We start from the raw sequence: 26,626 nt of genomic DNA, 5'->3' as shown, positions 1-26,626 counted from the left end.
GACTTCAATCAGAAAAACAAAACAAAGCAAGCCCCAAAACCCTTATGCACCCTAAAAGCACTTTAATTCAAAGACCAATCCCTGTGAATGAAAACACTATTTTGTCACTAATTGTATGCACTGCACTTTGGGGATTTTAAATCCATGTATTTTCATGTGTGTCCATTTGTGTCTGACAGGGATAAAATTCAAAACTAAATTTGCTTTTGATACGGGATCAGCTGGCTGTCCTAGAGCTTGGCAGGCTGTCACCCATGCTGGATACAGGAAATTGTTGTTGGACACAGGAAACTGTTGATGGAAGTTTATATAATGCATCCTTCAAATGCCTCAAAGAAAATATTCTTTATCATCAGGAAAAAAACCTACTTTATGACTCTCACAGCTAAAAATAAAATTAATATTTTAAAAAGTGAAGAAGCAGAAAGCAGTCATGCCAACGTTGACACATTAAGGTAATAAAGACCTGAAATACACAAAAACTTTAAAGCATATTATAAAATCACTTTCCAAGACCACACTCAGCTTTCTGCAGATTCTAACTCAAGCTGGTCCATTTTGCTGTAAAGTATCAAAGTTGTGAGCAAGGACTATCATAATCTAACAGCTTTCTTTAATTGCCTGGACAGTTAGCACTAATTAACTCTACCTACTGTTCTCTGAGAGACACCAGACACTCCTTCATAAACACACATTCCCTGATTCGACCTCAACTGTCTGAGCTGGAAAGTTACCACAGAAGACTAAATACATTTACACTGCTTCTAGCAAATTTACTCAGTGTAATATGTCCAATAACACACAGCAGCAGATGTTGACTAAGCAAAATACATATGGCCATGCAGCACTCAAGCAAAAAGAGATTACTTTACACAAGTTTTGCATTGCAGGCATTTTAGAAATGAACTCTAAACAATAACAAATTAGTGTTACATCAACATATGTAGATCCTTTTTATGCTCAGCTTGCAGCTTTAGAATTTAATTCTATCAAATTTTGTCCATAAAAATAACAATCTTTAACTTGGAAAAAAAAAAAAATGCAGAAGACCAAACTGTGCTGAAATTACTGCCATAGTAAGGTCATTTAAACATATTTCAAATACTAAAAATATGGAAAACTTCAAAATGTGATTAAACACACCCTGTTCTTGTGAATGCTTAGCTGTTCCATGTGTACACAACCGTATTTGGCACAGAAATTGTGACTATGGATAAGTTATTCTGTCTTCTCCAACATGAAAACCAAGAGCAGTGTATGAAGCCAGGAGATTTAAAATAAAAATGTGGGTGTTTTGTCAGGGAAGGGTATGATTAAGCTGTGGAACACCTCCCTGCAGCATGTTGTGAAAAGCCTACAAAGGTAAAAAGAGAGTGAAATCTATCATGAATTATTGTATACAGAGACATATTTGACCCACAGTATCTCTGATTCTCAAGTTGTTAGAGGATGGAAGGGTATCCCAGGGAAGTTCAGTCCAAGCCTGCTTTGCTCACATATTCCTCCCTAGATACTCATTTTCAGTCACTGCCAGAGACAGGATAAAAGTCAAGATGAGTCTCAGATGTGAACCAACACCTCCAGTTGTATATGTTGTGATTTAAAAAACATGTTGAGCTTGGGATTGCACACATTGCTCCTCGATGCTTTTTAACTGTTTGGGTAATTTTATTCTTTCTATTGTAAAATGATGGTTCAGAGTGAAGCACTTATTATAAACACATTTTTTCCTATTTAATGTCAGTTTTATTTATTTTTCTCTTCTAGAAAAAAAAAAAGTGACTTGAGGATCTTACTAGATGAACTATTTTAAGACCATTTGTGCCACATCAGTTGGGTGTGCACAGGTTAGCCGAAATGTGAATCCATAGTTTGGAAGCTTGGAATGCTGTCCCAGTTGGAAAACAACAGCATGTTGGAGATCCAGATGATGTGGAATGGTGCAGGAGAAAGCAGCTGTGAAGTAAATCAGGAAGTGAACAGTGCAGGGGTACTACAACAGCAGCCCAGAAGGGGATATGAAGCTTTATCTCCTTTGTATTCACTGTTTCTTCAGGACAAATGATTCCTTGCACTGGAAACTTCTCCCCAGTTGATAGGAACAATTATTTTCTCCATCTCGGCAAATCAAACGATGGTCTTGGATTTTCAGTGTTGAGAAAGACTTCATTCTCCTAGGCATATTTGCCACCTTCAGCATTTTTATATGTGCTCATGTGTCCATTACTTGAAATACATCCATGGAAGAGCAGCCCAGTGCTTTGTCCTTGACTGCAGCCTATAGTTTTATCTCTGTTGTTGCAGAGATAAACCTGCCCAGACACAGGTGCTTCATCAAACCATTTACTGATGCATGGATGAATAATGGTGAGAGCTTTAAATGTCCCACACTTGTCTTGTTCTCTTCCACCTCAGAACATTTTTCTGTGTTTTCCTTTATAGACCAGTCTTGAAAGTTTCACAAATGTTTCTGCACATGGTTAGCGTGTGTCTTGCACTGACACCCATCTTCAAGGGTTTTCCAGAAGTACCGATCCACTTACTCTGCCTCTGATTGTCTGTAATCCATTTCCCAGGTAGAATATTTATATTTGTTATTTTCTGTAATTACAGCAATAAGACCTGACTCATAACTCCCTGGAGCTCACAGAGAGACACAAAAGTTGGTCATATCAAGTTGAAATCTGCTCTGAACCCTTCTACACAACCAGTCTTAACTACCAGGATTTGCAAATTATTATATTTTCACTATTTATGAACTTAGTAGCAATAAAGTGCAGACTGAATTGACAGAAAGTGGGTAACACTGCAAGAAAAATAAAGAATGCCACTGTATCCTGTGACAGTCAGTACATTCTGTGCCACTTCTATGATTCTAAATGCCACATGAGAGACTCATTTGCAGTTCCTGCCAATAAAGCAGTGGTACAATATGAATTTTATGAACTACTCATACAAAGATTGCCATTCAGTAAGAATTGGATGAGCCAGAGGCTCCAGATAGGTATTATCAAACATTGAAAGAGGATATAAAAAGTGGGATGATTATTTTCTTTTGCTAAATAAATGTCAAGCCACAGCAACAGGTTCAGAACCACTGGCATACTCACCACAATTTGCTTCATCTGACCCATCTGCACAATCTGGGTCTTCATCACACACCCACAGCTTGGAAATGCAGTGTTTGGTTGTTTTACACTGGAAGTGGTCTGGAGAACAACTGTTTTCAGCTTTAAATAAAAGAATTCCAGATCAAAATTAGGAATTTCTGGTAATATTTAAAATATGTGTTTTAAAGAAAAAATATGAAGGGTTCAAGAGTCAGAAATTGGATTTCTCTAGCATCGTTTATGTAATATCTGTAAGAAAACAGCAGTCAGGTTTATACTGTTTATAGTTTTGTCATTTTCTTATATATTATTTTATACACAACATTAAGGTAAAACAAATATAAAAAAGTATCTATTGTGATTTTTTTTTTAAACAGCAAATAGACTTACCATTGATAGAATCAAATCGCTTTAGCAAAAACCAGACAAGTTTTTTTCCTTAACTTTCTAAAATGCCAGTTATAAATTCTGAGAGTCAGTTTGTAAGACTAAGGCAGCTCTGGATGTTTTGATCAAAAATGGAATCAAAACTATGCACGATTTTTGTAAAATTCTGTGCTCTGTTAAATTGGGTAAATGCTGAGAAAAGTTTGACAAATATGTCATTTTATCAGTTTAAAACAACAATTTTTGAATGAATCCTACAACAAGAAAAAGATGCAAAGTTGCAGCTGAGCTTTCAGCCTATTCTTTAAGGATGCTCTAAGTTAAAGCTTAACTGCATTAACCTTAGAACAGCCATTTAAAAACAAAACAGATCCTCAGTGCACCCATGTGATTCTAGATGTTCTTTAGAGATAAATATATGTACTCCAAATAATTTTAAACTGAATTGACCATAGGGGGAAAACAGGAAACCTTCAATAAGTTTTTCCCACATTAATGTCTGTCCCACCTTTACCTAAGGAATTCTGTAGTGCTTCTAAAAAACTTTCCTGTCCCTGTTGAAAAGCAATTTGCTCCCTGATATTATCACTCTTGTTTCTCGGGTTTGGCAAGAGGAAAAAATTTAGGTTTGCTAAAAGTTGGTGTATTATTTCTTTCAGTGTCACATTTCCACAGAGCTGGGTATGTTCCTAACTGTAACAAATAATTCTGATCCTCAGCTAGGACAGGTTACCTGGGGATTTCACAGTGCTTCACAAGAAAGACCAGCACAATGACCTTCACTGTACATATGGAAAGCCTTCAGTATGAAACGTGACTTTGAAAAAGTCACCTGGTAAGTAAAACAAAACAGTGGCAGGGCTAAAAAAAGAATTATTTTATGGATCCTAGACTGGTGAAATTAGAGTGAGTGAGAATCTCACCTGTTACCTGTCTTGTGCCAGGAGCCCAAGTCAATATGAACTCACAGTCCCTGAGCTGCAGATTCTGCTGCTCTGATTTAATTTCTGCCAGCTACACCTCAAGGCTTTTGGGAGCCTTCCATATACCATGTGCAGTTCTTTCCAAGGAAAAAAGTAATCTCCTTTATGTTTCACAGGAGTTTATCCAATCCCTCTTAATCAGTTTTTAAAGAAACCCAACATGCAAACCAACACAAAATGTTTTCTGCAAAACTTGTATTTATATCTCTCCTGAGCAGTTTGGAAGACAGCCATTAAACATGACCATCAACAAAGCCTTTATATCCTTAGCAACCCTTCTCCCCTTGGAGAAGGATTTGTTCTTTGCAGAAATGCAGCACATGCAAACCTTGAGAAAGCTGATTCAGAGCAAGCAGCTGAGATCAGCAGCAGATCTGAGCAGTGAAATGAGTGAAAGACAGTGACGCTTCAAGGCAGCCCCATCATCAGCCCCATGATCAAAGACACAAACTTATTCAATAAATTTCCGCTGTAAATCTGAAAATATTTCCTCCACTTATATTAAAGAAATATAGTTAAAATGAATTTATGGAAAGTAAGCTGCATTAAAAGCTGAGCAAATGGAAATCCAGTTACATAGGTAAATTAATGAAGTCCCCAGAGAAAAGGGAAGAGAAGTGGTTAAAAAATCAATGAAAGAAAAAGGATGTAGAAGGAGCTTTGGATCTACAGCTTTTCCAACAAAATATTCTGAAAAACATCTTTTCCCGTTGAAATGCATTGCTGCAAGGCATGGCAGATGAAAGCCTCAAGAAGATGAGTCATTTGTGAAGTGGTTAAGAGTCAAATATGTGTTTCAACCTCAGTCAAAAACCCAATTAAATGCCTGAAATTGTTTATACCCCTCTCTTCTTTGAAATGACTTTAAATTTGAAGTTAATAAATGACATTTTAGTTTGCTCCCTTGTATATAAAGCATTACATGCCAATCCCATGAATTAACTGTTTGCATGTTCTCAAATTATTTTAGGTAGAGGACATTTACAGTATTTTACTCCAGTTCCTCGTTTTAAACCAGCTACAGATGAAAATTCTCTAAGCAGAACTTACGACAGTCTCTTTCATCCTCTTCATCACCACAGTCATTCTGGCCGTTGCATCTCAGGTTTATTGGGATACACTTCTGGTTCTTCGTGCACTTGAACTGCCCAGACAGACACACATGTGTGTCTGTAAATTAAAAGAAAGTAAAAGAAGTTAAAATGATTAAAAGTTAAAAATGAAAAGATTCAAAACTTCAAAGGTAAATGAAGAAAAATACAGTTTCTTCATAGAGTTTGAAACATGGCATTTAAAGCAGTTTAGGCTGTTTCTGAAGCCTACAATGTACAGAATCACCTACCACAGTTCAGTTCATCAGAATTGTCCCCACAGTCGTTCTCTCCATCACAGATAAAGGCTGGAAGAGCACAAAGCCCAGTTCCACACTGGAAACGTCCTGGCTGACATCTGAATTCAGCTGGGAAAAGACAAAACTGCTTATGAATACTACCTGAGGAATGGTTAAATTCTCACTAGTGCTGTTCTTACCCTGTGGACTACTCAAAAATACCTACAAACTTTTGTATTTCCTTTATAATCTCAATCTGAGTATATATTAGTAACTAAAAGATACACATACGATTGGAAGACTAATTTCAAAGTCTGACACCTTAATTTGTGCAACTATAGTTACAGAGCTAATGGCACAGAATGAAAACTCCCTGCAGGTTGAAGCTTGGTAAAGGCTCAACAGAGAACTGTAATTTAGGATCTAAACACTTGAGTTCAAGTCTGCTTTTAAGAAACTCCCTATACCACTGTAATTCTATTTCCCAAAAAAGGCCTAACATTGTTCCTTCTCCAGCCTCTGTCATTAGAAATAATGAGCAATTATGTACCTTTAAAGTAATATGTTATATAAATATAGAGTAGCTTAAAATGGAATTTTATGTAGAACGGTTACAAATATTAAAAAATGCTTCAAAAGCCTCTGGAGCAAAAAAGGAGAACTAATTATAAAATTGTAAAAATAAGGGTGAGGGATTTCAATACCAAAAATCAAACTAACTGTTAATTAACTGGAGATTCTAGAACACAGAGCATTTTTTTTAATATAAGGTTAAGGGAAGAAGACGAGAATCACCGGGAGAACATTGCTGTTGCTCAGTGAATAATAATGTGTATCTAAACTTCTATAATTGCAACAAAACACAAGCAAATGAGATTAGAATCCCACATTTTTATTACTTAGAAAAATAAACCAAATAAACCTGGCAGAATTTTGTATTTATGCAAAGAATTCCACAACTTCAGAACACAGCTTCAAAATTAAAATCTTCAGCGAAAAGGCTTAAAAGATGAAAAACACATCTGATTTTTCCAAACACCTTAAAAGACTCAGAGACCAAGGAACATAAAACAGTGCTGCAAACAAAAGCGACCCCAAAATCCTCTTCCTAAACATTATAAATGCTATAAATTTGTATAATATATGGACCCTGCTGGCACACTGGGCCCCAAAGGCAGCGAGCACTTACGGCACTCGGCGGGCTCGTCGGAGCCGTCGCCACAGTCATCCACAGTGTCACACTTCCACCAGAACGGGATGCACTTGTCGGTTTTGCAGCGGAACTGTGAGAGGAAGGCCAGCAGGAACAGAAGTTTCACGTGAGCAGTTATTTATTTGTTTGTTTATAAGCAGTAATAGCGCTGTTTATGAAAATTTACACTCACGGCTTGAGGCATTCTTACATTAATTTCTAAAAAAAAACCCAACCACATTGTGTTTTAAATATTGGTTTTTATTTAGAGATGTTTGGCACTGAGATTGTCAAACGGATAAAAATCACTGTAGTTTCAATGGCTGTGCTATGCTGGCTTACAGTGCCCCAACACAAACTGCTCACTGCATTTTGCTGCATTCTGTGATTTCATTCTCGAAGATCTTATTCAAAACTAACACTTCAATTCCTGGTTTCTGTTGAAGCAGACGACATCATTTTTCCAGATATAGCCAAACACCCATAGTTACAGAAAGGAGCCTTAATGTGTGGTGTTGTGTATGGTATTGCTTATATTGTTTGAATTAAATGAACAAATCAAATGTAAAGCCTTCCAGACTTTTAAAAGGATAAAACATCTGTAGAAAAACCAGAAAAATCCTTTGTAAGACCCTGGCTGTGCCTTTACTGTCTTAAGTAGACCTTTCTTCTGACTGAAAGAGGAATGCAAACAAAACAAACAGTACAAATTGATGTAATTTTCTAGGGCTAAACCTAAAACCTGAGACCATTATGTGGCTCATGTCAGGGAGAAAAATCCGGGAGGATTATCGGCCAGCTTTTAAGAAATGTTGGTTTTCCTACCTGGTGTCTCTATGAACACAGGAAGGAAGGAAACCAAATGTTTAGAAGGACAAGACATTTCATTTTCTGTCACTGGGCAGCTTTTTTTCACATTTTAAAAATCATTGATTATTAAATAAAACTGAATTTAAAACGTGTATTAAATTTGGTGCCTTATCTCAGTTTATCTTTTCTGCCAAGAAGAATAAGGGTCTCGAGAGCATTTATGTTACAGAACCTATAGCTGGAGCTACATCATTCCTGTACCACCCTGAGGGACTTGCTATGTAACAGGCTGGTTTGAAGGGCAGCTGTTCTAAACTATTAAACTGCCCCACACGCATCTGGAGCTCAGAGGAGCTCAGCAGGATGCTGCCAAGTGCAGGAGACAAACAGAAACTCAGACATTTGTCTTTTGTTCTTTGTCTTTTCTTCTTGCTCTGCTCACCACAAGGGACTTCAGGCTGCTAAAATGGCATTATAAAGCTATTTCCAGGAAATAGGAGCTAACTCTTAGATGTTGTTATGAAAATACTAGCACTCCCTTCTAAACTGAGGAGACAAAACCCTGCAGAATCAGGGATCAGTCATATGGGTCTTAAATGGATGGAGTTTTGGTGTTCTAGAGTCTGATGGGATTTGTACTGAACAATTTCCCATGCCAGATTAGCCATCACAGGATGGTCTGGAGATACAAGATCAGTTTATGGACCATCCAACTCCTTTTCATCAATAGTAGCCAACAGTGGCTGTGCTGTCAAGAGCAGTTACATCACAGGACTAGCTCTGATTTGACAGCATCATCTGAAAATCTTAAGGAGAAACAGCATTTTGCTACTGATCTCTGCATCTGATGCCATCAGACATATGAATTATCAAACAGCAAACAGATTTCAAAAGTGGAAAAAAATGATGACTAACCAATGTCAATCTCTGTCTGTCTGAAACAGCTTCTTTTATACAACTCTGCTCTCCACTCTGTGGAATCCACAAGTGATAAAATATTGCTCCTCAAGCATCCAAGATGCGATGCTATTTCTTGAATTCATACTACCACTGAATTAATTAGACTGGAATGGAGCCATTCAGTCAACTGTTAGCACATACATTCACTGTGGAAAAAGCTTCTAGTATCATTTAAATAAAAATTAAAAAAAAAAAAAAAGTGCCTTTTTTTTAAGCTGGATTTGAGGAGAAAATACGGGGAAAAATTGGTAAGAAATTCCTTATTTTAAAGTGATTTACACCTTGAGGAAACAGAGGAAGGTAGTGGGTATTTAATCTTAAATAAGATTATTATTTGAGTGAAACTGTACATCTTTTATTAAGATGGCCACTGCTCCCTAAAAATTAGGAGTAAAACCATTTTTCTTAATGCTGGAAATCATTATCATGCATCAGGATATAAAACATCGTAAGAGATCATTAGCACACCTCTAATAAAAGGCAACTACTAGAAAATCATACTAGAAATATTTTAAATGCCGTATGTACCATAACAATCAACCAATTAATTGTCTGGTTAGAATAGTCCAAAGACTTTTATCAAAGTGGTTCTCTTATAAGAAATCAGTATGTTCAATGTATCTACCTTATATTTTAAGAAAAAAAGCAAAAAATGTCTATTTTAAGTCATAGGGACTACAATTTCGTGTTTCAATTGATGCAATTGTTTCCATTTCAGCCATTGGATTTTTTTCAATGCAAGTCTATCATTTTCCAATCTTTCTAATTGGACTGAGCTTGTTTTCTTTTTGAAATGCAAAGTTCATTCATGCATCTCAAATCACTCTTATATACACTTTGTATTTTGATATTTCAGACACATATTTTTTCAAGGCAATTTTTATGGGTTTAGCAGTTGTATTTGTTGTAGCAACTGGCAGGAACATTGACATTTGAAAGCGAACAAGTCCTGGATTCTCTGGAGAAAAAGCCATTTGCAAGTCTGTTTCCCACTAACAGCCTTGGAGACGCTTTAAGAGCATCCCTGAGTGTTCAGCTCTTTTTAAAGCTTCCCCATTCCCTGGGTGCCAGCATTCCCTGTTTAAAAGCAGGAGGAGGAGCAGAGAAACAACCCCCACGACGCTCCCGTACCTGGCTGGCGGTGCAGTTGGACAGGCACGTCTTGTTGTCCGCAGCCAGGTAGAAGTTGGTGGGACAGGCACACGAGTGCAGCTTGCCAGGGGCCAGCAGGCACAGGTGACTGCAGCCACCGTTGTTCAGGGTGCACACGTGCTTGGACACTGTGGGCAGAACAAGGGAGGTAGATCAGAGCCTCTTATCGCAGCACACTTCGGGGTAGCTGCTTTATAGAGGAAGAAAATTGTGTTCCACGTGCTGTCTCTACAATGGAATGTCTGAAATCGAAAACCCATGGAGGCAACCTCTTCCTTTTGCCTTTAAGCTATTCTCTGTTGTAGGCAAAAATGAGTTATTACCATGGCTGTAAGTTCAATGTTGAAAGAATGAGAGGAAGAAAAAAAGCTCTATTTTTTTTTTAATAACAAGAGAAAAAATTAGCTTATCTAGGTGAATTGCCAAATTGCATTCCGTTGCAATTCAAATACAGGATATCAGCAGATAAGACACAATCACATCACTCACATTCTCTGACATTCCCTCAGTCCAGCAGTATTCTTCTGCAATATTAACACTTTTCAAAGACCCAGGTTAAAAGTTTTCATGACACATTGTTCCCCTCTTAAAAAATGGTAACTTGTACTGTAATGCAACTGAACAGTTGTGTACTTTCAGTCAGTATCTGGGTTAATTTTTAAACATACAAATTATCTCTCTACCAAGCAAGTTCTGTTAGATGTATTTAATACCGGATATGCTTAAAATATTAACTGCAGATTTATGTTTAAAAATGCTAATTTGAAAACTTCCACAATTTGAAACAGAACAGAAGCAGAAATAATCATTGCAGATAAACGAGCATGCAGTACCTCAGCACGTGGCTACTACATTAAACACATCAGTGTGCTGCTTGGAAAGCAGAGACAGGGTAATTACCATCAGGCTGCCTGTAAGAGTGATACACCTGGATGTCTGTGATGGTGTGCCACGAGTTAATCAGGGAGAGCCTGCCTGAGCCAGAGGTTTTGTGGGCACGGCTGAGGGATTTGGTTTTCCCGTCGGTCCAGTAGATGTAGTCTTCAAACAGCGTCAGTGCAATCACCCCTGGGATGTCTTGATTAGGGACTGGAAGGAGAGATGCTCAGATTAATGTTCACTCTCAGAAAACTGCCAGTTAAAATATTCCCCACTGCACAGGCTGACAGAACAACTGCTATGGAATGTCCTGAGAATAATTATCGTGACAATACACCAGGACCAGAGGATTCTTTATCACCAGTTACAATGAAGGAGGATGGAGCACGAGCCCTGCTGGTTTAGAATTTGTTGACACAATCAGTGTTGAGAAAAAGAAAGGATTTCAGTTAAAAAAACAAACCTCCAGATTTTAAACTAAAGACATGTCAAACTTTAAAGTAATATGCAACAAACATAACTTTCCTTACTCTTTGCATAAGCAACATAAATTTGCTCTTTTACTAGAATAAATGTTATTAGAAAACATACAAAACAAACATGTACACCTCCTGATGCTCTGTGTGTAAGACCCTTTCATACAATTAATAGTATTTTATTTCATCAAAATATACTGACAAGAGAGACAGGAAAAATAAAATTTAAAAATTGGCATTAAAATAAACATTGCAGTAAGAGGGCTTATTGATTATTCCTAACATCACCAACCATACAATATGAAAAAAACAAACAAAGTGATGATTGTTACAGTATCACAAAATTATGAGCCAACATCATTTGAAAAAGGATAGAAGGACATAAGGGAGAAAAAGCTTTGGAGCATTCTTTATCCTGCTGTACACTCCTTAATCTTTAAGTATTTGTTCTTGGTAAACAGTAACTGAATGCCACTTTTCTTTTTATTTTCCTCTTTTTAACATAAACAGCAGTAATCATAAATGTCACAGGAGAATATATGGCCACAGTAACTAATTTGTAAATGATAATCTTTCATTGCTGAATCACCTAATTACTGATAGGGGTGAAAAGGCAGAGCAGAGCAGCTGCCTGTCACATTTAACCAGCATATCCTTAACACCTTTACCTCGTTTTGTGCATCTTTTGACCTGGAAAGTGCTGACAGAGTTGGCAAATCTCAAATTCCTGTTGGAACATTTCATAGCTCACCGAGATCTGATGATGATACTGAGTATATGGAACAACAACTTAGAAAATTCAATTTTCTATCCAATAGTCCCCCCAGTACTGAGCTCCAGGGCAGGGCATGTTGCCTTCTGGTCAAGGAGACCTTGCTGCTTAGAAATTATTTTCCCTTCTTATATGTCCCCATGAACCACATCTATCACACTGAAATAACAATATGGTATTTTTGAAAGAGCTTCACGGCATTTCCGAGAAATCAGTCAAAGTCCAAAGAAATCTCAATTTTGGCACTCATTACAGAGGCAACTTTGTCACAGCTCCACACACAGTACAGTACAAGAAAAGCTCTTATAATTTCTGTGATTTGTAGAATCCCACTGTGTAACGTTTCCAGTGAGAAATACAAACCAGGCTGACAGGAGAAGCAGGATGGGACATCAGAAACTGCTGCCCTAAATGAGGCCCTGAAGCTTTCCATAAAACTCATTATTTTATTTTTGCTTCAGTTCTGAAACAATATTTGTTCCTATAAATTATGACCCTTGCTTCTACTCTTGCCATCGAATTAAGATGTCAAAGGTCTCACTCCAATCTCTCTAAAGACAAAAAATGTCCTATTTTATTCGTCTGTTTTTTCTTTTTCTGAGCAAAGTTAAGATTAAAATCAGAATAAAAGGGCATATGAAAGCTTTAATGCACATGAAGAGGATTTACATAGAAAAAACTTATTTTGATTTCATCTTTATTATTCCCCACCAATGAAAAATAATAGTTATCCTTATTTTGGCTATCCAGGAAGCAAACCCCATAGCCTAAGCATAGATCTATGAATAAATACTTACTTTTTGGTTTTGTGCATGTTTGTGGGTTTCCATACAAATTATCGTGGCTTCAATGGATTAGACATACAAAAAAATCCAGATGAAACTTTATATCCATGAACTAAAGAAGATTCAGGAGATTAACGTATACTGCCTGAATTGTCTCATCACACACTGCATTAATAGGGAGGCCAAGTTAAGAGTGTGGCATAAAATATTAAATATTACAGTTGGAACACTGCACATAAGAAAACTGGCCATTGACTTAAGTACAATTTTCTTTTACTTAAAAAAAAATCTGTAAGCACCAGGTTTAAAAGCTCAACTCTTTCAACCTTCTTAAAAAGAAACCCACCTTATCAGGAACAATGTGACAAATATTACATTCTCTTCATTTTATGTTCTTTAAAAGAAGAATGACAAAATATATTTGTTTCTAAAACTGGGTTTTTCATTATTACCATTTATAGGTATAAAATTGAAACTGTCAATGGCTTAAACACTCTCAGATTCAGCTTGCAGTTTGTCCTGTCACTATTTTTTATTTCTGAGTAATTTTCTAATTTTAATGGGCTTCTGCATTAACTTTTCATTAGGTCATAATCAACACAAACTTGCACTGTTTAAAGCTGTAAAAGCTACATGTTTTCTGTTGTGAAATGTAGAGAAAGTTATTAAAAAAATTAATTAACAAAGCAATGGATAGTACAAATATACGCAAATAAAAATCCACTTGAAGTAAAACACAGAAAATAAGTACAGAATCACTGGACAAATATTTCTTGTAAAAATTCTATGCTGACCATAAAAATATATAACTCTTATGAAAGAAGAATTAATAATAATTAAATAACAAAAAAACTTATAAAATTTCTTCTAAGCTGACCATAAAACTCAATGTATTTTCTTGTAGAAGATAAACCTGTAAAGCCTGAGAGCAGTTTCTGAAAACAGGCATTAAATGGCAACCAATTCTGTTTAAGGAGTAGTTCTACCATAGCTGAATACAATTTTTCTTTGGCTTTTAGTATGTTATAAGCAAGGAAACATCAGAACTGTTGACATGCAATAGGTTATAGAGTCTACAATTCCCATCAACTGTGAATGACCAAACAAAACTGAACAGAAAACTGAGGTAATTTTTACATCTGATTTTTTGATGGAACAGTAAAATAGTCTCTCACGTTCTTTTATTCTTTGCCTTTAAGGACATCAGTGTTTCACGCTTTCCAAAATTTCAGGCAGTGAATATTGATTTTTATAAATGTATGGAGTAGAAGAAACACTCACTTCCTTCCCTCAGTCTTTCCTTTAACTCCAAAAAAGCTTCAGCTGATTGACCTCGTCATAAATGACATACAGTCATTAAATGTTGCACCACTAATTACTAACCCTACAGCAAACTCTGTGGTGTGAATCACAGTTTGAAAGAGGAAAGGAAGATCCCCTTTCCTTGGCAGCACTGCAAAAACAGACTACTAAGTTTAAGGTAAAGGCAGGTTAGTCATAAGTAAGCACCTCTGTTTCCTCTGCATCACCTATTTGAAAACATTTAATCAACCTGACAACCCATTAGTAAGAAAGCAATATATTCTGTTAAAGATAAAAAATTCATTTTTGTGATTCCTTTCCCCACCACAGCCTCCTCCTACCAGAGATGGGCAAAAGTTCCTTGCAATTCCTCCTTTTCTAACACACCTGCTGCCACCTCTAATTCTCTAGTGGTGCTTCATTTTATCCATGAATTATGGATTTTCTGACACTGAATGCTAATCCCAAACAGTGCTTGACCAAACAAGTAGATGAGAAAAGGGGTAAGAAAGAGGAGGCAGAAAGGAGAAGGAATGCACAGGCCTTTGAGAAAGCTGCAGAAAATAGGAGGGAAAAACACAGGCAGGTAATAAAAGGGAAAAACGAGGAGGTTTGCAACAGATCACAAGTGGTGGGAAATAAAAATTATTAGATACTTGAAGACAAATAAAAATGACAATATATAACATAATAAAGGGAGATGAAGTGCTGCATGAACTTAAGAGAAGAGCCACAGGAGAGAACATGATTATGTAGACACATGAGAAACGTGACAGACTTAAAATATGTCTGTCTCTCTCTCTCCTGCATTTTGAATGAATTTTGATCCAAGACTATAAATTCATAGGCTGTAAGTCATATTTGTGATACAAATGTTTACTTTTCTCTTTTGTGAACTCTGCTTCCCTTGTATTTTCTGAGCACATTTACTTAAGCATAAAAAAAATGTTTGTCTGATTTCAGGAATGAAAATCATTCTATCTACGATTTCTTAGCTACAAAAACATGCTTATGGAGAAGCCATACAGAAGTGAAGCCTAGCCTCCCTTGGCTCTTACTGAAACACAAGTATTTCCAAAAGTAAAAGCAAATACTATAACACAAATAATAAAAACAGAAAGGTCTTGTTGTCAGGTGATAAAATCAACGTAACAAGAAAAACTGTCCTTAAAAAGGACAAATGCTGACTCCTTCCAAGAGGAAAGAAACCAAAACCAAACCAAATTATCAGTGCCCTATCACATCCAGAAGATGGCTGATCACTTCCAAGACAGAAAGAGATGTATCCCTTCCCTTTCCAAAAACAAAGGGCTGCAACCTTGCCCTTGTGTAAAAATCTACAGGAACAGAAGGGGTGAAAGATTCCTGTCAGGCTCTTCCCAAAAATGCATTCACCAGCTAGAGTGCCAGTGCTGGGAAACAACTGGTAAAGGTAATTAATTGCTCTTAAGCAACCATTTAAATGACTTTCTAGCCCTCGTGGCATTAGAGCAGTTTCTGTTTAAGAATTTTGGCACCCAAGCACAGAAAATTTACATGGGTGATCAAACCTGAAAAGCCAGGCTACACTGTTTTGAATTCCACGCTCTGAAACTTGATCTTCTGAACTGCAATAAAACAGAAATAAAAAGCTTACTGACATCTTGATCTAAATGGAAGCAATGGTAATCTCCTAGGAAGGATTAAGAAGCCTCCAAAGACAAATTGCATCCAGGAAGAACAACACTTAATAAGAAAATAGCAATTAAACCTACAAAACCAAATAAACTTGGAAATTGCTGATCTTGTCTTCTGCAGCAATTACTGGCCCCCACTGTCCTCTTTCTTTGTGAACTCCCTTGTAGCTGTTTTTGTCTCATTTTACATTCAACTTGGAACCTCTCTGAGACACAGTCAATACTTTTTTATTTCCTATACTACTTCCTCCTGATGCTTGCTCCCTTTAATAAAGAATTTGAAGTGCTTAGTCCATAAAATTAATAATGAATAATGACAATAAGATTATCTCTATTAAGCGTGGGACAAAGTATATAGTTTTGACAGATATAATTAAATTTAGGTATATTACATTAAATATTGTATTTTAAAGATGAGATATTTTATAATCATTATTACATTTATGAAATTGACACTTTGTTTAAAAACCTAAACCTGTCAAACTCAGTGAACAGAAAAAAAAATATTCATGGACTATACAGATTAAGTCCAGTAATTGAAGCTACGTTGCACGTAAAAAAAAAAAAATTAAAAATACATTTTTAGGATGCTATTACTCATATCTTTAATAACATGTCCATGCATAAGTATTTCTTTCTGCAAAATCACTATCTACATCACACATCCATATTGGGTCAAGTATGGGAGATAAAAGTCCTAGCATTCAGTGATGGGATATTTTGCCAGTATAAAAATGTAACTGAAACAGTGAAAACTGAGAATATTTCAGTACAATAAATTCACACAAAACTTGTTAAACCCCCAAACTGCTATCACTAAAGAAGCAGTAAATTTAGACTTAAATCTAAACATCTTAAGGCACTAATGTATTTGTGATATTAAAGCTGACTATTAGCTATAACAACACCATGAGAAGAGATGAATACATTTTCCAAAATCTGCCTGTAAAACCAGTTGATCAAAGCTAGGAATTAAATATTTTATTGTTCCACTTCAAAATGTTTTATTACATTTTTAAATTCACTGTGAGCAGTTGTTTATATTCCAGTTACTCCACAGCAGTACAGAGTAGTAATTAAATTATTCTCAAATATATACAAGACAGTATTTGGGTAGAACAACTCACAGTGTGCTTGTGAGTTCTAAAGGTTTTTTAATTATTTATCAGATTTACAGAGACCCTTTAGCTGCCTACCAGCCCCTCACCTTAGACTCCTGCCTTGCTTCTGGTTTTGGTATTTATTCTCACTGACCCCCAAGTTATTCCTTCTTTTATCTTTCCCTCTCCTGCCATCATCCAACTACAAGGACATAAACCACTGAGTGCCTTTGGTTTACCTCATTTATCTTCCACTGCAACCATGGGAGCTGTTCAACACTTCAACTTCCTCCACCAAAATCCTCCTATTTTCCATCGTGTTGATATGAACAGGGAGAAAACAGAAAATCTGTGGTTTATGTTCTCTGTTGTGATTGCTCTCTGACAGCAACAACTGCATGGAAAGTAATGCCCATCCCTTAAAATTTGTGATGGCACAAGTCCAGCTCATGCAGAAGTTTAAAGTACAGTGAACTATTTTCAGAGGTTTATAATCTAATCTAATTTGAGCATATTGTCACAAGACCAGTGGAATATACCTGTTGGCATATAACCTGTTGGCAATCTTCATAAACTGGGCTCCATAAACTGGAGACTGGGGAACCTTAGAGTAATGTAACTGTATGAACTGCCTTTAATATAGGTGAATATGAGTAATTTTCCCTGAATATTATCCTTTAAAAGAGAAGGAATATAATAAAATAAAATAATCACATTTGGGAAGACATATGGATGGGAGAATTTTATCGGAACAGTTATGAAAACTGAATCCAGAAGGCAATAATGGTGAGGAAGCAACTATCAGTTTGTGCTATCAGATGTGGCTACAATGAATAATTCTATAGACTCCTCCAAAGTTGGGAAAAAACTGTTGCCGTATCAGAACTACTTCTCATCTGCTGTGAGAAACAAACCCTCTTTTCAGACTTCTCTAATTTTTGAGCTATGAAAACCTCCAGTATAAATCTGGAAGGAATTGGTTTCTATAATCTTTTAGATCACTTCTTTATTAGGGCAATTCTATAAACAACTGGATACACTCTATTATAAAACTCTGGTGGCAGAGTTCAGAATTAGACACAAATATGTTTTTTTCTACCTACAAACTCCTTACAATGAGCAGCTTTTGAAATTACAGGTGCTAAAAATTAAAAAGGTTATAATCTCCTAACTGCTTGTACTTGTTCCTTCAAAACTTGCATTTATATTCACCAATTCTGAGATTTGCAAACATTCAGGCAGTAGCTAAGTCTCAAGGAAAGAGTGTCTTTTCAAATCGAGGCACTCCAGGAAAGTTATCATCTGTTAACTGTATTCATTACTAAAGAAGTAATTTATGAATATTTAATTTATAAAGTACAACAGTTTTTCATTGCTTAATTTCCATGTCAGATGAAGGAATGAAGTGCCCAACTTTTTGTTTTTACAGTACAAAGCATCGACTTGACACAGTTTAAAGCTTAATCTCAGAGAAGGTTCTGTACTTCCTAAACCGGACTATCACATTTCCCTGTTATAGTTTCATAATACTGAAATGCTTATCTTCAAAGTGAAATGGGGAAATGTAGGCACCTCTGGGTTTTAGGAGCTCTGAAGGACAGGAAAACCTGCATGAAGCAACCAGATACCCAGGCAACTGTGAAGCTTGCATCTCCTCTGGGCAGTGGGAACTGAAAGCAGCTAAGTCTGACAAATTCTTAAATTTTTTATTTATTTTTTTAAAGCTCACATAAGTAAACCAGCTTAATGCTTAGCCAGATTAGTGCTTCAATACTTGCTTAATCATTTACAGTGCATAACATTTGCGAATGCTGCAGTGCTGAATTGGCTAAGCTCTAAAGACAGTTTACATAACCAAGCATTAAACTTCAGACAGCTAAGCAAGGTCATCGCTGCCCCCAGTGCCAAGAAGAGCTCCAAAGTACTCTAAGATTTCTGGCCTAGTTAGCATGTTTTCAAAATTCTTACTAGGACTCTCTTGGCAATTATAAAAGCCTATTTCTCTATTGAAATACAGAAGAACTTTACAAGAGAAAAGCAGCAGATGTTCTCCTCAAAAAGCTTTAAGGTTCATAAGAAACAAACAAATAAAACAACCCCTTCATAGTTGTTGAAAAAAGTGTTAACACCAGGACTAAAATACATAAAAACTTCCACTGCATGTAATAAGCACTCCTTGGTTTAACAAAGTGTGTCAATAATCAGCCTAACATTGTTCTGCTTATCCTAAAGTATCTGATGTGGAGCACAGAACACTGCACACTTTCTCATACCATAATATCCCTTTAATGGTATGAAATCCACTCATTCTGACAAGTTACTTATTTGCTGGGTCTTGTGAAATCTCTGTGGCATTTCTGATATATTTTGTAACAGATAATTTAAGATCCAAAAATCATAATCTCAGGAAAAAGCCTTGCAGCAAGTGAGCCTTATCCTCAGAGATCACAGAAACAAGTGAGAAAATGCTTAGTTTGCCACTAAAAGCACTTTGGATTGCATCACTCACAGCATTCCCGTTCACACTTTTTCCTCTGCTCCATGAGAATGTATTTTGTGGTCACCATACCTGTGCTTTTATCCTTCTCCATTTGAAAACACAAAGGATAAGAGCAAACTCAACCATCTCCCCCCTAGTTAACTTTGACAATACAAAATGTGCAAAATGACAAAGGAAAACAGACCATGAAATCCACGTGAAAAACATGCCTTCAAGAAACACAGTTATCACAAGAGATAAAACCTAATCTTTCTCATTTAAGTGCTTATCAATGGGGATTACAGATATCAGAAAGCCAGAGGGGATCACAGCTCCAAACACTGAACTTCCCTAAGTTTCCCTTACTAAAATAATTTATTTACAATGGCTCAATTTCATCTTCCAAAATATTTCTATTCCTGTGCTGAATCATGAAGAAATTAAAATTGTATTTGGTTGGTTGTTCCAGGAGAAAGTGGGGAGGAAGGGAAAAGACCCCAATTAAAGGCAAATTGATCATTATGTGTGAACTTTGCAGAACTCTCAAAGCTCCTCTTGGAGCACCCCCAGGGTTGTTTCATCCGTTTCAGACAGTGAGAATTCTACCAATTACTTTTGAAACCCACAGAAACTTTTCTACAACTTGATTTTGATTTGATCATGATGTTTTGAGTGAAACTCCTGACAACAGAAAGTGACAAATGGCATTAGGTGCGGGCAGGCTGGAGAGGATCCAGAGAAGGGCCGCAAAGATGATCCAAGGCTTGGGAAGCTGCCACAAGAGCAAAGGCTGAGAGAACTGGGTTTGTTCACTCTTGAGAAAAGAGGGCTGAGGGGAGACCTCATCACCACATTCCAGCCTTTAAAGAGGACTACAAAGAAGAGGAGATTCCCTTTCTACATGGAAAAGGTGAGGGGTGATGGGAACATGTTACTCCTGGAAAGATTCTGATTGGAGACAAGAGGAAAACTTTTTACAAGGAGAACACTGAGACATTGGAATAATCTTCCTAGGGAAATGGTGGATTGGACACTTCTAAGATGCAGCTGGTTCTGGGTCATCTAGACTATGCTCTTCCCAGAAAAGGTTGGACTAGGTGATCCATGGGGTCTCTTCCAACCTCATGATCTACAATGATCAGCTAAGGAGAAAATCTCGCTTCCACATCACTTAAATACCTCAGGATCTTTCTCCTGAAGCTCACTTCTTATGGCTTGAATATTTATACACCATCTGGACTTCAAAGAGACATGCCCTCAGAAGCAGCACAATACCAGCTTTACACAAAGTCACTGTTGCTTTTGGAGCTTGCCTCAGATACTTCACTGGTATCAAATTTGGATAAACTTGCTGTGGCATTGTGACAAATTCCTTGCTTCTCCAGGATCACATATCCTCAGGAGAAGACATTTATTCTGTGAATATAAAGCAGTTGAAGCTCACTTTATCCACTTGGGCTGGAGAACCCTACAGGTTGAAGACCAAGGCAATGGACACCGAAGATGGGATGACTGGAATTTTGCAGCCATCTCCTGAGTTTAGTGACAGGACATTTCTGGGGAAAGAAAAATTCTGAAACTCTCAGGCTGAAAGAGAAGACTCTGAAAAGTTTGACCACTGCAGTCAGTTTAGGGCTGAGAGAGACACATGGGCTGTAAATTACTTCTTTCCTTTGAAAAATCCAGAGAGAAGAGTAAAAGAACAAAAATTTTATGAGAACAAAAATAGCAGGACAGCAGCACAGGGAAAGACATCGAGAGAGTAGGGAGCTTTGCTTCATCTGTCAGAAGAACAGACTAAGCAGGAATCCAGCTCAGGGCTAGGTCTGAGTGAGTGCTGCTTAGGTGAACAGGTTACAACTGACTGGTGTTCATCCCCAAAAAACCATGGACATTATGCTGAGATTAATGGGAGATTAATGTAAACATACAACTCTCATAGCTAGTGCTAGAGTGTCTCCAATCTACCATCTCAAACAACTGCCATTGAATTATTCATGATGTATTTATAACTTACAATTCATGAATACAAGGGCTAAAAAACTTGTTTTGCTTTTCCTTTGTTTTTTTTTTTTTTCCTTTTTTATTTCATGGCGAAGCTTTGATCCAAAAATAAAGTAGTTATTTCATGAACTGTGGTTTGGAGAAAACGTGGAGGCACCCAGTATGACATAAAAGCCAAAAAAAGACCAAATCCATGAGGTTTTACCAGCATAGCAGCAGTGCTGAGGTTTGGGTAAAGCTTGTGGAAGGAGCTCAGGTAACAATTTCACTTCAAGTAAAACCTCAGCCAAAAATTCAGTAGACTGATACTATTTCATATGTTTGAATTAAAATGAAAGAACTTTAATTACACAATTTGGAATATGAGAACCATTCATCATAGCATAGAAATTTTTTTTTTAATACTTTATAGAGAAATGGCACAAGCTTTTTAATTATCTGTCAGGTAAGAAGCAAAACACAAGGATAAAGATTAGTTCATTACATAAAGATTTCAAAAGTTATTATTTCACCCATCTACCAGGAAAGCCCCAAATTACAATTGCAATACTGGTCTCATGCTGAGCAGACTAATGGGCATTTCCAGGCTTTCTGAGGTGGGAGAAAAGGCTGATTTTAGCCCTATTCTGACACATGGCACACAGGATATATCCCTCCTACTTTTAACACCAAGTTTCACTCACTTTGTAACTTAATAAGGAACATGCCTATACATTCCAGAGTATAAAATTGACAGGGCTGCCTCAGATTGCTCAGTCTGTTCCTAGAGTTTCTTTTTCCATTTGACATTTTTCCCACAAACATATAGTACTGCACATTTAAAACGTATTCATATCCATAACAGAGAAGAAAAACAAAAAGCAGATTTTAAAAGGAAAAATTCATCTTGAAAAAGGTTGCAAAATTTTTTTTTAAAGGACAGTTTTTACATAATTATACACAGAAAGCACCCTTGATATAAAAATTATCAAAAGGAAAAAGAAAACAACTGAAGCATTGACCAACCTTTATGTCTGTGAGATCCATCCATGTCAGAAAACTCAATATGATTTTCATCAGCCCAGTACAGCCTGTGGTTGACATAGTCTATGGTAAGAGCCATAGGTCTGGAGATCTGTGTTTCTATAACCACCGTTTGCCTGGATCCATCCATCCCGACACGGCCAATGTGAGGGTACTCACAGCAATCAATCCAGTACAAGTATCTGTGAAACAAAACACAGCAGCTGAGGAATATCAGTAATTAACCAGAGAGGTTGTGGCTGCCACAGCTCTGGAAGTGTCCAAAGCCAGGCTGGATGGGCTTGGAGCAACCTCAGTCTAGAGAATGGCATCCCTGCCCACCAAGAGGGTTTGGATGATCTCTAAGTCTCTTCTAAACCAAACCATTCTATGACTCAATGGTTAATTTATTTAGTGGATCTCAAGAATAGGTCAGTAATTACTCTTTAGTATTTCCACTTTCCAGATAAATTTTTGCATTTTTCTAGACCTGTCCATAAATTAAGTCTGCTGAATGTAAAAGGTTTGGAGTCCTCATGCTAGGTGTGATTTTATTAAATTAATTATGGACTAGTAAAAAGTGCATTTAAATGGCTTACTCTTGATACCTTAGAATTTGAAGCACCACCCAAACTAGGGTTTGTGAATCTCACATCCTGCATAAATGGCATCACTACTAAATTGATCAGAAATATGGTATTACATCTACTTTCTTCTTTTTACACATATTACAAAACCTTTTTTGCTGTTAACAGCCACATAATGCAAACTGAATTGCTTCAAGAAGTACCAGTTCCAAAATATTAAAACAGTTTCTCACACAGAGGGTTTAAAAAGGGCCGAAGCATTGAGAAAGACTGTCGGAAAGCTGAGCAGCAATTTTCCCCTCAATAAGCTATTTAACCACAATGCAGAGCATGTTTGCCATAAAGAAAGAAAAAAGTCCCATTATTCAGTACAAGGATGCATGTGGCTGCTGTTGTATGCCATTACTCAGAACCTCAGGACAGATCTTTCCAGCTGGGAAACTGATTCTGCTCTACAGGCTTTGGACAGGCTCTCCAAAATCCAGATGCAGCTCATATTCCTAATAACCACCTGGAAGTGAACTTGTGTGCAGAAGGAAATGGTAGCCCTAAGAACAGCTACAGGTATCCTAGAAGACACAGGTGCAATATGCTGGCACCAAGCCTGCTCCACATAAGCAGCAGAGAAAGGGAATTTTCTCCACTCTCTCCAACAGAAAATGTTTGCTTTGGAAACAAACTTCATGGAATCAGCAGGATATTTCATTAAGCATTTCTCATTTGTGAGAAAAATACTAAGATACAAGTAACACCATTTCAAATTGTAACTCTGAATTTGAGTTTTTATTTCCAGGAACTTTATATACTAAAATAAATTTTAAAATACATATGTTTATTTAAAAAAAAGTAAATAAAACCCCCCTCAATCTTGGAAAGCTCTCTATACACACTGAGAAGAAACCCAGTAAATTTATTATGCCTATTTATATGTCTAAGCCTTCCTGAAGGACTGAGAGTCTCTCTACTAACTTTGTAGAGTGATTTCTGCATACACAGGCATGTGCAGGCAACCACACAGAGATCCCAGGTATTCCTGTGTTGAAGACATTAAACAAAGGTCTGCACGCTCCCTCCCAAATTTTACAGGGAATAAAGGGTACTGTTACAAGAAAATTAAATTCCAGTTCTAAGAAGTGGTAGAAAACGGCTTTTACCTTAAAAATAGTAAACTAGACAGGTTACATTTCTATATTAGGAAGAAAACTGCTTTTCTTTATTTAGGTAGAGTCCAGACTAACTCAGTGATTTTCTCCTATCACTGAATATTAGATTAAAACAAACAAACAAACCAACCTAAGCAGTATTTCTTATCCATTCTCTAAATAAAATATATCTTAATATCAAATTAGGATTAAATAGGATTTACTGAAAATTGGCTGCTTCGTACCCTGCTTGAGGATCTAAGGACAGATCTCTGGGGAACTTCACTCTCTTGCTCACAAGGACAGTTGGGTACAAGCCATTGAGTTTAGACACCTCAATAATTCTCTTTTCAGTATCAGACCAATAGAGATTCTTCCCAATCCAATCGACAGCCAGGGCATTGGGAACAGCTGTATTGTGGATCACCTAAAAAAGCAAAAATTACATTAATTATTCATCTAAATAACTGGGAAAATGAACAACTGAAGAGTTACCAGGATATTTAGAGACTGGACATTTGATATTATGACATACAACACATGGAAAATGGGTATTATTCACTGCTAAACACTGAGGCCTCTCAGGTAATGACACTTCTGAAGTAGCTATGACAATGTGACACTTTTCTCCTAGTAAGGGAGAACAGAGAATACCATGATATTGTAAATAGGAAATCCCAACTTCTCTGCATTATACACAAACTTTTAAGAACTTCTGATCTTTGATTTCTCATCTTAAGTTTCTAGTTTTGTCTTAATACGAGAAGAAAAAAAAAAAAATTCAAACCAAACCAACCTTTTTCTCCTTCATATTCTATTTTTCGTTCCACAGACCAGAGTGGAGATGAGGCTTCTCTCCCCACAGCGTGCCCTTGAACACATCTGCTTCTCAGCTCCCCATTTCTCTCACCAGTCTCCATCAGCATATCCTTCATTTTAATGTCACAGTTGTGCCATATGTCATCATGACAGGCCATAAAAGCACTCTGGCTTCCACCAGAGTTACTGGTTGGAAAGTAAATACTGTGCTCTTATTTGCAACATTCATGTGGCAGAAGAATGAGGAACTTCCCAAGAATTAGTTAAATTTCAAAAGGACTACATTGTTAAGAGACAGAAGCAATTTAGTCACCTACTGGAAAGGCTACAGACTACTGATAGGGATGTGTTATCCTCAGAGCTTTTGATGACTTGGATAATTCTGGAACTTGAACAAATTCCTCTAGATATATGTGATTACAAATCTCATCATGATTGTATGACTCAGTCTGGCTTGTCTGGGAGTACTTCATGTCAAGTGTTCAGTAATATTTGAATATTCATTTGAGTCCCATTTCTTCTAGGCTTGAAAATTCTGTTCCTGAGAAGGTCTATCCTGACCTATTCTATTCCTGATTAAGTCCTGATTAGATCTGGGCAACTAGAACTTCAGAAAAGCCCCCACAAATCAGGAAGCAATATTTGAAAATTTATGAGATTTCTTAAGCACTAAAAATGGGTTTATTACTGTGGTGTACATTCTAATTTATTGTCATCTTCATCACTAACAGCATGTGCACCAGAGAGCATAAACTTCATTTGTAAACCCATATTATGTATAACTGAATGTGCTAGTCTTAAATTTATTTACCATTTGAAGACACGGAAAAGCCTTCAAGATAAGAAGGGATATGGTGAGGTACTTTAAATCAGTTTTATGGTTATGAATATGTAAAAGCACCTTCTCAGGTTGTTATGTAATTTATCACCTTATAAAATCTTTTTCAAAAGTTAAATTCCAGGACACACTGATTTTTTCATGGGAATAAGATATTTTATTTTCTAACACCTTCACACCACCAGCTTCACCAGTTTATAAATGTGTAATTGCAGCAACTGCTGCACTGTAACATGGGACATTTCATGCAGAAATGGATAACTCCAAAAATTTAGAGTGGTTTAGCTATCTAAACACTACACTAGAGCATGAAACAAAGTAATTAATCTCTCTTTCTGATGACTTTTCCTTTGGAGAGTCACTTCAACATATCCCAGTCACTGAGATCACCAGTGTGGCATTTAACGTGCACAGCCCAGCTTTCTACTGCATTTTCCACTAATATTTGAATCTAAACTCTCCATGAAACACTGTGCTAATGCCTGAACACATCTAGGTGAAAAACCTATCATTGCAATTCTGTAAATATCTCTGGCATGAAGAGATACAGAAGAAAAATGAAATGCATCCCAGGGCAGGAAAGCCAGAGCTGGTGTGCTGAAGAAATGCCATCTCCTACAAGGGGAATCCGAGGCAATACATCAAATAGCATCCCTTACACTGATAGTAGATCTATTCATAGCAAAGAGTAACACAACAAGTGCAAAGATATTAAAATGAGAGATCCATACTTCAGGGGAAAAACCATAAAAACCTCTCTCTTATGACAAAACCCCCCCCATTAAAATACGTAAAAAGGTTTGCTAGATAACAAATAATAACATCAGCGTTTAAATAACTA

The 26,626-nt window shown here is 36.8% G+C and overlaps 1 protein-coding gene across 1 annotated transcript in view; it reads right to left on the bottom strand.

Moving 5' to 3' along the window:
• Window positions 1-26,626, bottom strand: part of LRP1B (LDL receptor related protein 1B) — a 639,031-nt gene that overhangs the window by 71,092 nt on the left and 541,313 nt on the right. Inside the window, exons 58-65 of the mRNA XM_042040771.1 lie at window positions 24,374-24,555; window positions 22,403-22,602; window positions 10,825-11,013; window positions 9,904-10,052; window positions 7,000-7,093; window positions 5,823-5,939; window positions 5,531-5,650; window positions 3,111-3,230 (exon numbers count right to left, since the gene is read on the bottom strand). Of these exons, the coding sequence (XP_041896705.1) occupies window positions 3,111-3,230; window positions 5,531-5,650; window positions 5,823-5,939; window positions 7,000-7,093; window positions 9,904-10,052; window positions 10,825-11,013; window positions 22,403-22,602; window positions 24,374-24,555 (1,171 nt within the window). The remainder of the gene's footprint in view (window positions 1-3,110; window positions 3,231-5,530; window positions 5,651-5,822; window positions 5,940-6,999; window positions 7,094-9,903; window positions 10,053-10,824; window positions 11,014-22,402; window positions 22,603-24,373; window positions 24,556-26,626) is intronic.

This window comes from Corvus kubaryi, unplaced genomic scaffold, assembly GCF_017639235.1.
Source record: "Corvus kubaryi isolate FWS band 111438036 unplaced genomic scaffold, C.kubaryi_AGA036_p1.0 37396, whole genome shotgun sequence".
Taxonomy (NCBI): Eukaryota; Metazoa; Chordata; class Aves; order Passeriformes; family Corvidae; genus Corvus; species Corvus kubaryi.
Note: the sequence above shows the minus strand (reverse complement) of the source record. Positions and strands in the feature narration are given on the sequence as shown.